The sequence below is a fragment of the Dendrobates tinctorius genome, unplaced genomic scaffold (assembly GCF_039654945.1).
Source record: "Dendrobates tinctorius isolate UK_male_01 unplaced genomic scaffold, ASM3965494v1 ptg000093l, whole genome shotgun sequence".
In the NCBI taxonomy this organism is placed as follows: Eukaryota; Metazoa; Chordata; class Amphibia; order Anura; family Dendrobatidae; genus Dendrobates; species Dendrobates tinctorius.
The window spans coordinates 8,678,944-8,693,325 of record NW_027361761.1 but is presented as its reverse complement, the minus strand read 5'-3'; the positions used below and the strand labels follow the sequence as shown (position 1 = coordinate 8,693,325).

The 14,382-nt window shown below is 37.3% G+C and overlaps 1 protein-coding gene across 4 annotated transcripts in view; it reads left to right on the top strand.

Moving 5' to 3' along the window:
- TFAP2B (transcription factor AP-2 beta) overlaps positions 1 to 7,575 on the top strand; it is a 138,334-nt gene extending 130,759 nt beyond the window's left edge. For all 4 annotated transcript variants that reach the window (XM_073586416.1, XM_073586418.1, XM_073586417.1 and 1 more), the window contains one exon: positions 4,978 to 7,575. In XM_073586416.1, coding sequence (XP_073442517.1) covers positions 4,978 to 5,278 — 301 coding nt within the window. In that variant the 3' untranslated portion in view covers positions 5,279 to 7,575. The remainder of the gene's footprint in view (positions 1 to 4,977) is intronic.
- Positions 7,576 to 14,382: the final 6,807 nt, after the last annotated feature.

Here is a 14,382-nt window from a genome sequence, read left to right as displayed (position 1 = left end):
TATTTTTGGATCAAGGTCGCAGTACTCCAGATCTATTGCAACCGAATCAGGGTCGTAAAACTACAGCACCACTGTTGTAGGAAAGGGGACTAATTAGTGCAGTCCTATCATTTGGGGTTAACGTTTCAGTCCTGCAACTCCATGGTTGTATGATCGGGGCACCAGATTGGGACAATCACCCTGTTTTGGGATCAGAGTCTCAATGCTGTGGCTCCAAAATTTTGGGATCAGGATCTCACTACAGTAAACCCATGTTTTGGGGTTGATTTTGTCATACTGTGGCTTTATAATTTTATGATCAAGATGCAACTCTTGTGGCTCCAAAATGTTGAGATCAGGATCTGCAGCCCACTTGTTTCAGGATCAGGTTCTTCTTACTGAAGCTCCACATTTTAGGGATCGGGGGTCCATATATTCTTTGCTTTGTTTTTAGATCAGGCTCTTCTTATTGAAGGAAGCCCTATTGTTTTGAGCTCAGGATCTTCATACTTCAACCTCAAAATTTTTGTTTTGGTGTCAGAATCCTTGTCCCGGAGCCCAACATTTGAGATGAGGGGTTTCAGAATTGCAGCCCCGTAGCTTTGATATCATGGTTCCAGTCCTGTAAATGTATTATTTTATATTGGTATCCCAGTACTGCAAACTTATAGCTTTGGGATCAAGGTCCCTAATTTTATGACCAACCTGCCCGGTTGTTCATAATATATGCTGAGATGTTCCAGAAGAAGATAAAGTAACCTAGAATAGACCAATTTTTGGGAACATACATGGCACGATAGACCTTATGATGCATTTTGACAGCTGACAGAAGCTTGTGGAAGTGTCCATCTAGCCTATTGCCGGTCTCACCAAGGACTTACACTTTGATTGAGAGTTTTGTCCATGGCTACATTTGTTGGGTCTAATATCATCAGGAAAATTCTCCTTTATTGGAAACTGGATGATTTCATAGAGAATTTCATTAAGTATTGGAAAGTAAAGGTTTATTGTTGGAGCTGCTGGTTATTAGATTTTCATGGCGTCTTCATTATGTCTCTCACCGTTTAATGTATCTGCTTGGGCGTCGTTAGGTCTGATGTGCACGATACATCTGTAGACCCTCCAGGATTCGTGGAGGTGGTGACAAGATGGCTACTGGAGGCTCAAACATGATATTTGGAATTATTTTGGACAGGAATTAGAAGTTGATATCAGACTTGTGTCATTGAGGAATGAATGAATGAATGAATGAATTAGTAGTCATCATGTAATACGTATTAGAATAATCATGGTGCCGGTGCCATTCTGTTATATATCCAAGAATGATGAGTTTGTTTAGCATCAGACGGCTGCCATCCTACAAAACAGACTATATGAATAACGAATGAATGAGTGAATTATCGCTTTGGTAGCATTCTGCAGCGACTAAATGAACGATCCCCCCCCACAGTATAAAAATGCATGATTGTCATGAGTGGATGGATGAACACCAGTCTTGTGTTTTCCTACAGTAAACAACTGGATGGATTTCAGACTGATATCATATTGTGCCAGGTGAATGATGGGATGATTGAATGAATAGATGAATGAATTAATGAATGAACCTAAGTATTTTGTTACCCTACAGTAGAATCATAGAATCATAGAATGTTTGAGTTGGAAGGGATCTATGACAGCATGGATGCTGGTCTGGTATCAATATGTGGATTAATATATGAATGAATGAATGAATGAACACGAGTCTGGTGTTTTCCTACAGAATACAAAGGCACGGATTTTAGAATGGTATTATCTTGTATATGAATGAATGTATGAATGAACATTTTTTTTTTATGTTGCAGTATATGACAGAATAGATCTTAGAAAGGTGTCACCCTGTATATGTCTCAATGAATAAATGAATGAATGAATGAACATCAGTCTTATATTTTCCGGCAATAAATTATACTGTATCACAGATCTTAGACTGGTGTCACCCTGCCTATGAATATTCGATTGAACAAATGAAATATTGAATGAATGACTGAATGAATAAACATCAGTCTTGTGCCAATAAAAGGCAGCTTGGATCTTAGACTGGCACCTTCCCATATATGAATAAATGATTGAATGAATGAACATCATTCTTATGTTACCCTAAAGTTTATGACATAGGAAATTTTAGACTGGTATCATTATGAAAACGAATAAATGAATGAATGAATGAATGAACATCAGTAAATGACATTGCGGATCTTAGACTAATGTCACCCTATATGCGAATAATTGAATAAGTGAAATATTGAAGTAATGAGTGAATGAATGAATGAACATCAGTCTTGTGTTTCCTGCAATGGAGCTTACACTGGCACCTTCCTGTATATGAATAAATGCTAGAATGAATGAATGAACATCAGTCTTCTGTTTTCTTACAGTATATAAGAACATGGATTCTAGACTGGTATCAATCTGTATATATGAATGATTGAATTCATATATATGAATGAATATATGAATGAATGAATGAGGCTCAGTATAATGTTGTCCTACAGTATACAGGCACCTTGATCTTAGATTGGCATTGTCTAGTATATGATTGAGCTGCTATGAATGAAGTTATAAATAAAAATCATACTTTTGTGCGGTTGAATGAATGATGCCATTTTACTACTTTTCAGAGAATGAATGCATGAATGAATGAATGGGCATGTATTACATTATATAGAAGAGAAAAGGTGAAAATAATGTAATAACTCAGAATCTTCTCTCATCAAATACACAAACACGACCATTCATTCATTCATTTATTAAAAGTAGTAAAATGGCATCATTCATTCATTCATCTGCACAAAACTATGATTTTGGATTTGTATTGTTTATTTTCATTCCTCATATCATTTCAGTTGGAGAAAATCCGCTATTTACAAGGCTGTGCGTGACATTAAGACAGACCCATGTACCTACTATGTGGCCCGTAGGGAGTTGGGGCTGATGCCTATATGATCCCATACGATCTACTGGAATCTGGAATCTGTGATGGCTCCACAAGGTTTGGAATCAGCCCAAGGGTCATAGAGAGGATGTGAATGGTTCCTCGGGAGAAAATCCCAGTGCCATCTTGACCTTTGATCTCTGTTGTGAACACCATTGGTTGGTTACCAGATCACAGGGTATATGAGCAGAAATAGAGGCCTATGGTGACCGTGTGTTTTGGGTACTTAGCCTTTCATGGTTTTGGATATTTGGGTCCATCTGCGTTAATGTAGCCTCAGGTCAAAATTACCGATATGGTCATTCCAGGTTACCTTCTCTTGGAAGCGCGAGGAAGAGGAAGTTTTTGTCAAATTGATCTAAATGCATTGAATTAATAGAAAGAAAACCATGGAGGCAGCTTCCCACATATGTTTTGCTTAACGTAATTTGAATTTCATTGCCTCCTTCTCCGAGGTCAAGAGATATCGGTTGCCCAGACCTTTAATTACTTTCAGATCCCTTTGAAGATGTATAATTCCCGACATCTTGCCATTTACTTTCTAAATTCAAACTTTCCTTTCACATTTTGGGATTGTGATTGACAGGTCAGGAAAAGCCACAATTATCCCATAATACCTTTAACCCTGTGGGCTAATTAGATAACACTTAGATATAATCATTTAGCATGGAATTGAGATTATTCAAGGGTGATTTGCTACAGAAGTAAATGTTTGCAGTAAAGTTATGAGCCTAGTATGCTGCCGAATGCAAGGAAATGTAGATTTTTTTTAAATTTTTGACTAAATGGCAATTTGCTATTATATATATATATATATATATATTATATATTTATACTTACATATTATATTTGATATTATTTTATATTTTGATATTTATTTGATTTTTTTTTATAAATTACAATATATTTTATATTTTTTTCTGCGATTTACATATACAAAATATTTTATTTGTTTGTTATTATTTACAATTGTACATTATATTTTATATTACTTTTATTATTATTTATATATTATATTTTATATTTAATATTTTTGGTATTTTTATATATATATATTTTATATTATTTAATTTTTTTATATTTTTGTTTATTTGTATATATATTTAGTTTTTCTGCTATTTGTTATATTTACATATTTTATATTATATTATTTTTTTATATTTATATTATATTTTGCTTTATTTTTACATTTTTGTTTATTTTTTCTAGATTTTTTTCATCTCTTTTGTTTTTGTATCATGTCACATTAATTTAACTTTGTCTTGTTGCGATGGTGATAGCGGTCTTCCCATGCCCAAATATATTGTGAATGACAAGTTTGGGCAAAGCAACAAAAAAAACATTTTCCATCATTTACAAGAAACTCAAAACTGTGACAAAAAGTTGTATAAAACTTTTTCATATTGTTACTGTGGCATGGCATAGACCGTTAGATAACTGTCGGAATGGTCATTCGTTCAGCCAACGGTGCTCTTATCTCAATCCCCTATATAGATGGATGCTCAGGTTTGGTAAGAATTCATGTGTTCTCAATGAGAAGAGCAGATTAAGGCTTATCTAGTTGGAGAAAAAATAGATAGGGCATTTTGATTCAAATTGCCTGATCTTTCATCCTTATCCAGGGGAGAGTCGGTAGACCCATGTACATATTAGATGATTGGAAAGTTCCGCCAAAATTTGAGAGTTTATCCAACTTTATCTAATATGTACGGGAACTTTAGACTAACGGGTTTGACACTTTTACCCTTTCATTTGCCCAAACTTTGAAACCAAACTCCTTGACCTTCAAGTAGTTTCTTCCATCCAATGAGTTCAAATACTGTAAAGCATGTTTAGAGAAAAGTTCTGTACCTCTTGTGGAATTGTGGTGGGTAAACTCATCTAGAACCCATGCATGATGGCTCCTATAGGATCAAAATATGTTGCCTCGATGATACATCCTTCATTGGTTTTGGACTGTTCTTGGCATACTTAATAACTTAGCCCCTTTCTGAAACTTATGTCTTGTGTTTTGTCATTTTTCACAGGCAACTTTGTAAAGAATTCACAGACCTGCTGGCCCAAGACAGGACGCCCATAGGCAACAGCCGGCCATCTCCTATCTTGGAACCTGGAATCCAGAGCTGCTTGACTCACTTTAGTCTTATCACCCATGGTTTTGGCTCACCAGCCATCTGTGCAGCTCTCACAGCTCTCCAAAACTACCTAACCGAGGCCCTGAAGGGCATGGACAAGATGTTTTTAAACAATAACAACTCTAACAGGCACACAACCGGAGAGGGACCTGTTAGTAAAAACGGTGACAAGGAAGAAAAACACCGAAAATGAAAAGGGGACATCATTTATTTAACATCTTTCATTTTAGCTTTAAAAAAAATAAATAAAAAAAAAAAAAAAAAAAATTACTGGACTGGCTTTGGAAAATTACAAATTCTATATATAAATATATCAGATCGAGCCCTATAGACGAATATCCAGCACACAAACAGAAAACACAGGCTCGTTGTTTGCCAACAACTTTGTATTTATCTCCATTTTTAAGGACACTTTCTAGAACTCCCCAACACCTTTAAGAAATGGACAAGGGACCATTTTACTGGAGATTTTATGGAATGCATTCTTTTTACTTATCTCCTTTATAACTGACTTGCAAGCCCCATTGCTGCTTCCTTCAGAACCATTGGGAGATGATCTTTGAAAATTGGAAGGAATTTTGGGAAGCTGCATTTTTCGAGGGATCACAGTTATGGAAATTTCCTGTCTCATTGGGACATGACAATGCCATGAAGTACCCTACTTGGATGGTCATCCCCTTCCATTCAACAGTCTTATACCCAGGAGTTGCCTGTCTCCTGGTCCTATAAAGTCTTCACTTTGCTGTAGAATATGTGTTTTATACAACCCGCAGTTGATTATATGACCGATCCCTCGCCATCCATCCCTCCCCGTACTGGTAATTTCCTATGTTTGACCTCTCACAATTAATGTTTTCACTTTAAATGTTGATTTCCAAAAGGCATTTCAACGCAATATGTTAAAAAAGTAAATAAAAAATTGAACATTTTGACGATTCTACCAATGTCGGAAGTCACCCTTTTTTCTTCTCCCAAACTCTCCAGAAATCTGAAAAAGAATTGATATTAAATAATATCACAATATAAAAAATATAGCATTTTTTAAAAAAAAATAAGCAAATAATGTCTTCTCGTTGATAGGGCAATCGGTGCAAATTAGAAGCTATGTACAATCACATAATAGTTTGCCCAGTAGTTAGATATCTTAGTTATGCCATAAGTGGTTTTATAATCTGTGGTATTTGACTTGAGAAACTCCCCGTAGGGCAATGAAGATTCCTAATGAGTTAGGAAAATTGATCCAATATCGTCAGTCTAGAAAATTGGGCTTTCCCAACTTTTCAGTTTTCAAACTTTTCTATGAGTCCATTAATGCACAAAAAAACCCAACCTTGTAAGTCCAGCTTGGACACTAAGTCTTACAATTTATATGCCGATAGTCATCTGAAATAGTATTCGCCATTCTTCGGTGATTTGCATTGGTGTTTTAAATTTTTGGGGACATTTTTTTTTTTTTACCAGATTTGTTACAGATACAAGTGTAACAAAATTGCTATAAGTATATAAAAAAAAGAAAATTATTTCTAAAACTAATTGCAAACCCCCCTAACAAAACACCATATAAAATACAACAATATTGCCAATATTGCCATAAAGAAAATAAGAAAATTGAAATGGATAGCAGAGGTGATTCACTGCCCGACTAGAATAATAATGTTTTTTTTTCATGTAAAATATATTTGTATTAGATTTTTATATTCTGTGATGCTGTAAAGAATTTTTTTTTTCTTTTTCTTCCATTTGTTATCATTGTACCTTGTCATTTTATTCAGAAGGCTGTGCCGTGTATTTTCATGTCAACCTCCATAAAATTATATTGATATTATCTGCTCTTTTATTTCAATCAATCTTTTATTACGTTGTTAAAAATAGTTTTGATTTAGTAAAATTAAATTTTATTTTTTTTTTATTTTCATCGCTTAAAAATATCCAAACTTTCCAAGTAAAATATGCCAAAATTTAAAGGAGAGATTTTGTTTTCTTTTTTTTTTTCCGAGAAACGAAAATAACATTTTATAAATTATCCCTAAACAACAGTACACTTCATTTTTTTTTAAAATAATTTTTAATTTCATTTCATTTTTAATTTCAAATGAATATTTTTTTTTCAAGTTAATTTCAGACAAAATCATCTTTTTTTTTAGTAAAAAAAAAACAACAACGAATCAATTAAATTTGTTCTGAAATGTTTATAAATTACAAAAGTAAAAACGAAACAAACCTACAAATCCGGACGGGAGATAATGTTAAGTTTGTATATATTTATTTATGCTTAATTTAACAGGAATTTGTATATATGGTGAGTAAGTACTTATTTATATGTGAGTCTGTACCTCTGTGAATGGGTGGAAACGCTTGAAATTAAGTAGTCTCTGACATTTTTATTTTTTGTTCTCTAAACAAAACATTATAGCAATGAATAGATAAACTGATAATTGTCCAGTGATGATCTGATTTCCATTAATAAAACATTGTTGTGTTTTTGTTGTATTTTAAGCTTCTGATTTTGTTCATTCGTTGCAGAATGAAATGTATACCAGGATTTTGTTATAATTTTACCCATTTATTTTACTCTTAAAAAAAAAATATTTTGGTTTTTGTAAAATTATTTTTCTAAAATGGCAGCTAAACCATATTTGTAGAATTGTCTATCCAGTTACTAGCTAAGCATGCCAAAATTTTGGTGGGACTGATCGACCATCAAATGGCAGCTAAACCATATTTGTAGAATTGCCTATCCAGTTATTATCTAAGCATGTCAAAATTTTTGGCAGACCTGACCGACCATCAAATGGCAACTAAACCATATTTGTAGAATTGCCTATCCAGTTATTATCTAAACATGTCAAAATTTTGGCGGACCAGACTGACCATCAAATGGCAGCTAAACCATATTTGTAGAATTGCCTATCCAGTTATTATCTAAGCATGTCAAAATTTTGGCGGATCTGACCGACAATCAAATGGCAGCTAAATCAATTTTGTAGAATTGCCTATCCAGTTATTAGCTAAGCATGTCAAAATTTTTGGCAGACCTGACCGACCATCAAATGGCAACTAAACCATATTTGTAGAATTGCCTATCCAGTTATCTAAGCATGTCAAAATTTTGGTGGACCTGACCGACAATCAAATAGCAGCTAAACCATTTTTGTAGAATTGCCTATTATCTAAGCATGTCAAAATTTTGGTGGAACTGACCGACCATCAAATGGCAGCAAAACCATATTTGTAGAATTGCCTATCCAGTTATTATCTAAGCATGTCAAAATTTTGGCGGATTTGACCGACAATCAAATGGCAGCTAAACCATTTTTGTAGAATTGCCTATCCAGTTATTAGCTAAGCATGTCAAACTTTTGGCGGACCTGACCGACAATCAAATGGCAGCTAAACCATTTTTGTAGAAATGCCTATCCAGTTATTATCTAAGCATGTCAAAATTTTGGCGGACCTGAACGACAATCAAATGGCAGCTAAACCATTTTTGTAGAATTGATTATGTACAAAAGAGAAAAAAAATGATGGCACTCACCGTTCTGTTGTGAAAATTCTTTATTGATTAAAAGGCATTGGCACAGGAGGAACGTACAGAGAGTGGACGACGGCCGTTTCACGCACTTGCGCTTCAACGGGTCCGTCGTCCACTCTGTGTACGTTCCTCCCGTGCCAATGCCTTTTAATCAATAAAGAATTTTCACGACAGAACGGTGAGTGCCATCACGTATTTTTTTCTATTTTGTACATAATCAGATTACATGTTTGCTTTTCTGGATTGAGCACCCGTTCGGACGGTAGTTTGGCGGTCGGTCCAGGTGTGTGATTTTGGACTTGAATAGCAGTCATGGAACTGCTTAGGGGTTAAGTAGCAGTGCGAAATCTTCTGGCTCTTCTATTTATTTCATTTTTGTAGAATTGCCTATCCAGTTATTATCTAGGCATGTCAACATTTTGGCGGACCTAACCGACAATCAAATGGCAGTTAAACCATATTTGTAGAATTGCTTATCCAGTTATTTTCAAAGCATGTCAAAATTTTGGCAGACCTGACAGACCATCAAATGGCAGCTAAATCATATTTGTAGAATTGCCTATCCAGTTATTATCTAAGCATGTCAAAATTTTGGCTGAACTGACCGACCATCTAATGTGTATGGAGGTCTCTCAACTTTCCCCCAACAAATAATGTCATGATAGATAAGGATGGGGCAGTTTGAATCCTAGTGCCTGATATTTTTTTTCTTCCTTTGGAAATTACCTCCCTCCAGAGACTTCCGGCAGCGGAGTTCTCCCATCTTCCCATTGACAACAAATTAAAGTTTAACTGAACTGAGCATTGACGTGTATGGAGGAGTCAGGAGAGATAACTGTCAGCCAAACGCTCTCCAAGGTGTATGGACACCTTAAAAATGGCACTAAGGAATGAATAGAAGTAGGATGATGGTAAAATAACCATTGAATAAATGATCGTTGTGAGAATGATCATTTCATTAATGCACATTTTAGTGCATATTGGTCTTTAAAGTCCTTAAACTTAACCATACATTTTCCATAACATCAGGTGAAGGATAAAAGATCTTTTTAGGAAAATTCTTTCGAAAACCTTTCATCCGAACTTCAGTTAAAAAAAGTAACTTTTTTCCACTTCTTTCCATACAATGATGGCTTGTCATTGGATATCTAAAAAGTTAAATTTCACCAAATGAGCATTCGTTATGGTTAATTTTAATCAACTTTATCCTAATGTGTATGGAAACCTTAACAATAAATATATTTAGGTAAGCTGGAAGTTTAGTATGCTAAGGGTAAAGGGAAAAAACACGAGAGGTTATACACATAGAAATGAATTAGGTCTTAAAGTATCAGTTTTAAAATGATTTTTATTTGAAAGGGAATCTGTTAGCACAAAATGACTTTTCAAATCAAACCCAAGGCGCTTGGAGCACTCTTAGTGTGGCCGAACAGTACAGTGGATCCTCCCATCTACTTGTCTTTATACCTATCCCTGCCTCCTCTTCCTTGATTGACACTAGTTAAAGAATGGCAGCAATAATTAGAAAGCTAATTGGTAGGAAATTGTGCAGCGCTTGGTTTGAATAGTAATTTTGTGCTGACGGACCCCAGTTAAAAAGCAATATTCGTGATAAAATTTGTACTTTAGAATCTAATAAACTCCTATAGAGATAATTAATTTTATTTAAAAACTATACGTGTATATATATTTTACATATTTTGATATATATATTTTTTGGTTGCCTCAGTATATGGGTGCATTCTATTAAATGGGAACAAGGTATAGAGGTGCGTCTCACAAAATTAGAATATCATCAAAAAGTTAATTTATTTCAGTTCTTCAATACAAAAAGTGAAACTCATATATTACCATATTTTTCAGACTATAAAATGCACAGGACCATAACACGCACCCCAAATTTTCAGAAGGAAAAAAAATTAATGTGTCAAATGGGGGTCCGTCTTACAGTCCAAATTCAGCTTACCAAGGAAGGGATTGGCACAGATGGAGGAGTGGTCAGATGGGGGAGCGGTCACAGGGGTCATTAGTAGGTCCAGGCAGGTGCGGTTGTCTCTGAGAAATCCCATCCCAGGCTGGTGCAGTGGCGGTGCTCTGTGTTGCGGCAGTGCTTTGTGCAGTGGCGGTGCTCTGTGGGGCAGCAGAGCTCTGTGGGGCAACGGGGCTCTGTGGGGTGGCTGGGTTCTGTGGGGTGGCTTGGGTTCTGTGGGGCAGCAGCGATTTGTCCTGGGGCGGTAGCACTCTGTCCTGGGGCGGCAGCAGCTCTCTGTGCTGCACGGGAGGCTCCGCTGGCATTTTATCAAAGCCCAGAAGCCCCTGTAGCTCTGTTGCTGTGACGCGGAGGCCTCTGGAAAGATGGCCGCCAGGGCGGCGCATGCTCAGATTCAGATCTCGGTAGAGAGATCTCGTCCCGATATCTCAGGACGAGATCTCATTGCCAATATCTGAATCTGAGCATGCACCGCCCCCGGCGGCCAACTTTCCGGAGTCCCCCACATCGGAGCAACGGAGCAGTGGAGGCTTCCGGGCTTTGATGAAATACCGGCTGAGTCCCCACATAGCACAGAACCCAGCTGCCGCCACACCACAGAGCCCTGATACCACCGCATCACAGCACAGCCACCGCTGTACCACAGCTGCACCAGTCTGGGAAGGGAGGCTGCATCGGGACCGCCACCGCCAACACCGCCGCCACATTTGTAAGTATATGGCGACATAAGACACACTCCTATTTTCTCCCAAAATTTTTTGGGAAAAAGTGCATCTTATGGTCCAAAAAATATGGTATATAGTCATTACAAGCAGAGTGATCTATTTCACATGTTTATTTATGTTTATGTTGAGGATTTTGGCTTACAGCCAATGAAAACCCAAAAGTCAATATCTCAGTAAATTAGAATAATTAACAAACAACACCTGCAAAGGCTTCCTAAGTGGTTAAAACGGTCCCTTAGTCTGTTTCAGTAGGCTCCACAATCATGGGGAAGACTGCTGACTTGACAGATGTCCAGAAGGCAGTCATTGACACACTCCACAAGGAGGGTAAGCCACAAAACGGCATTGCTAAAGAAGTTGGCTGTTCACAGAGTGCTGTATCCAAGCACATTAATGTAAAGTTGAGTGGAAGGAAAACGTGTGGGAAAAAAAGGTGCAAAAGCAACTGTGATAACCACAGCCTTGAAAGTATTATTAAGAAAAGATCATTAAAAAATTTGGGGGAGATTCACAAGGAGTGGACTGCTGCTGGAGTCATTGCTTCAAGAGCCTCCACACACAGACGTATCCAGGACATGGGATACAATGTCGCATTCCTTGTGTCAAGCCACTCAAGACCAACAGACAACGCCAGAAGCGTCTTACCTGGGCCAAAGAGAAAAAGAACTGGACTGTTGCTCAGTGGTCCAAGGTGTTATTTTTAGAAGAAAGTAAATTTTGCATTTCATTTGGAAATCAAGGTCCCAGAGTCTGGAGGAAGAGTGGAGAGGCCACAATCCAAGCTGCTTGAGGTCTAGTGTGAAGTTTCCACAATCAGTGATGATTTGGGGAGCCATGTCATCTGCTGGTGTAGGTCCACTGTATTTTATCAAGACCAAAGTCAGCGCAGCCGTCTACCAGGAAGTTTTAGAGCACTTCATGGTTCCCTCTGCCGACAAGCTTTTTTGGAGATGGAAATTTCACTCTCCAGCAGGACTTGGCACCTGTCCACAATGCCAAAAGTACCAATACCTGGTTTACACACAACAGTATCACTGTGCAAACTTGCCTGACCTTAACCTCATAGAGAATTTATGGGGTATTGTCAAGAGGAAGATGAGAGATACCAGACCCAGCAAAGCAGACAAGCTGAAGGCTGCTATCAAAGCGACCTGGGCTTCCATAACACCTCAGCAGTGCCACAGGCTGATAGTCTTCATGCCACGCCACTTTGATGCAGTAATTGATGCAAAAGGAGCCCCAACCAAGTATTGAGTGCATTTGCTGAATATGCATGTCAGTAGGCCAAATTTCAGATATTAAAATCATTTTTAAGCTGGTGTTATAAAGTATTCTAATTTACTGAGATAATGACTTTTGAGTTTCCATTGGCTGTATGCCATATTCATCAACATTAACAGGAATAATCACTTGAAATAGATCACTCTGTGTGTAATAACTCTGTATAATGTATGAGTTTCACTTTTGTATAGAAGAACTGAAATAAGTTAACTTTTTGATGATATTCTAATTTTGTGAGATGCACCTGTAGATCACTCCATGTGATTGGGTGCCACTCCATAAGCCCAAGGTAAAGAAAAAGAATCTGATACTCTAAAAAAGAATATAGCACTTTATTTGAACTTCCATCCAAATAATAGTGAAGAAAGTCAGTCCTTCATCAGACTGATTTCTATCAGAGGGGAAAAGCGAAACCTAGCGTTGAGTTGGAAGCGGGTATCAACCCAAAATGATCGGCGCTATTGGCCTGCCAGATTCTTTTTCTTTACCTTGAATTATATTATATAAAAGCCCTTATACATTATGTTTTTAACTTACTATCAAAAATATCAATAGGCTTTTCGGATCACTAAAATAAAAAGTGGTAAATTTATGGCAAACTACCAAAAGTGTTGAGTAGATTAAATATGTAAAATAATGTTTTTAATTGCCTTTATGTTTGTTTCGCTTTCAGCCCGTAAAGTTAAAAACTTTATGGCCTCCTCGATTGACTTGACTAAGCTTCTTACCCAACCTACATATTTACTCTACCTCTTCATTGTCTTGATCAAAATCACTATCCACATTAATGTCCACATATACACACGCACAACAGTCGTCATAAATCCAGTTAGAGAGTAAACAATTGTGTAAATATCAACTTTTTGTTCAAGTGAAGAGGTAGCAAGGCTTTAGCTGCTTTCTAGCAGTCCAAAGCTGCTACTAAAATCAACGAAGATCACTTAAAGAAAATAATTAATCTAATTAACGACTTATAAAAAATAAGCAAATTTAACTTAATGCTGAAAAAAATTGAATCACTGGTCACCTACAAACTATAATTTGGTTCTGTAGCTTTGGCAGGACAATTTTGGTGGCTTCATTACATTTCATGAAACTGTCCTTGTGATTTAGATATGAAAAAACCCTCTGGTGGAGGTTCTGCTGGTCATTTGGCAAATTGATGAGTTAAGAAAATGTAGAATCAAAATTCAACTTCAAAAACATTCTTGTTCACTTCTGGATGGCAGAAGAGTTGTGACAATACCTAAGGAAAACCTAAGAAATTGGCAGCCTGAGTTTTTGTCACTTTAGGTCATCTGACAGGCAAGAGGTGGTCCCGATTGTCAGTAAAGAGCTACTTTGGAATTTACAACTAGTAGGCTAGACCAGGGGTCCCCAACCACCGGTCCGCGGCCCAGGACCGGGCCGTTGCAGTTCTGTTGCCGGTCCTCGGAGCCACGGCTCAGAATGCTGGACACAAGGGGAGCTGGCGGTTATAGCACTGTAGTGACAGCTGCAACCACCGGCTTCCAGAAGACATCGATATTCACCCTCAGTTCCTGCATCCCTGTCAGGCATGGCAGCTTCATTCAGTGCTGAGCGGTCACGTAGTACCACTCATTAAGGTCATGAATATGGACGCGACTCATCTCCCATAGGCGTGACATCCATATTCATGACCTTAATGAGCGGTACTACGTGACCGCTCTGCACAGGAAGAAGCTGACGCACCAGGATAGAGAGGCAGGGAAGTTCAGCGATGGTGTGAGGGTATGTGTCACGGGGCA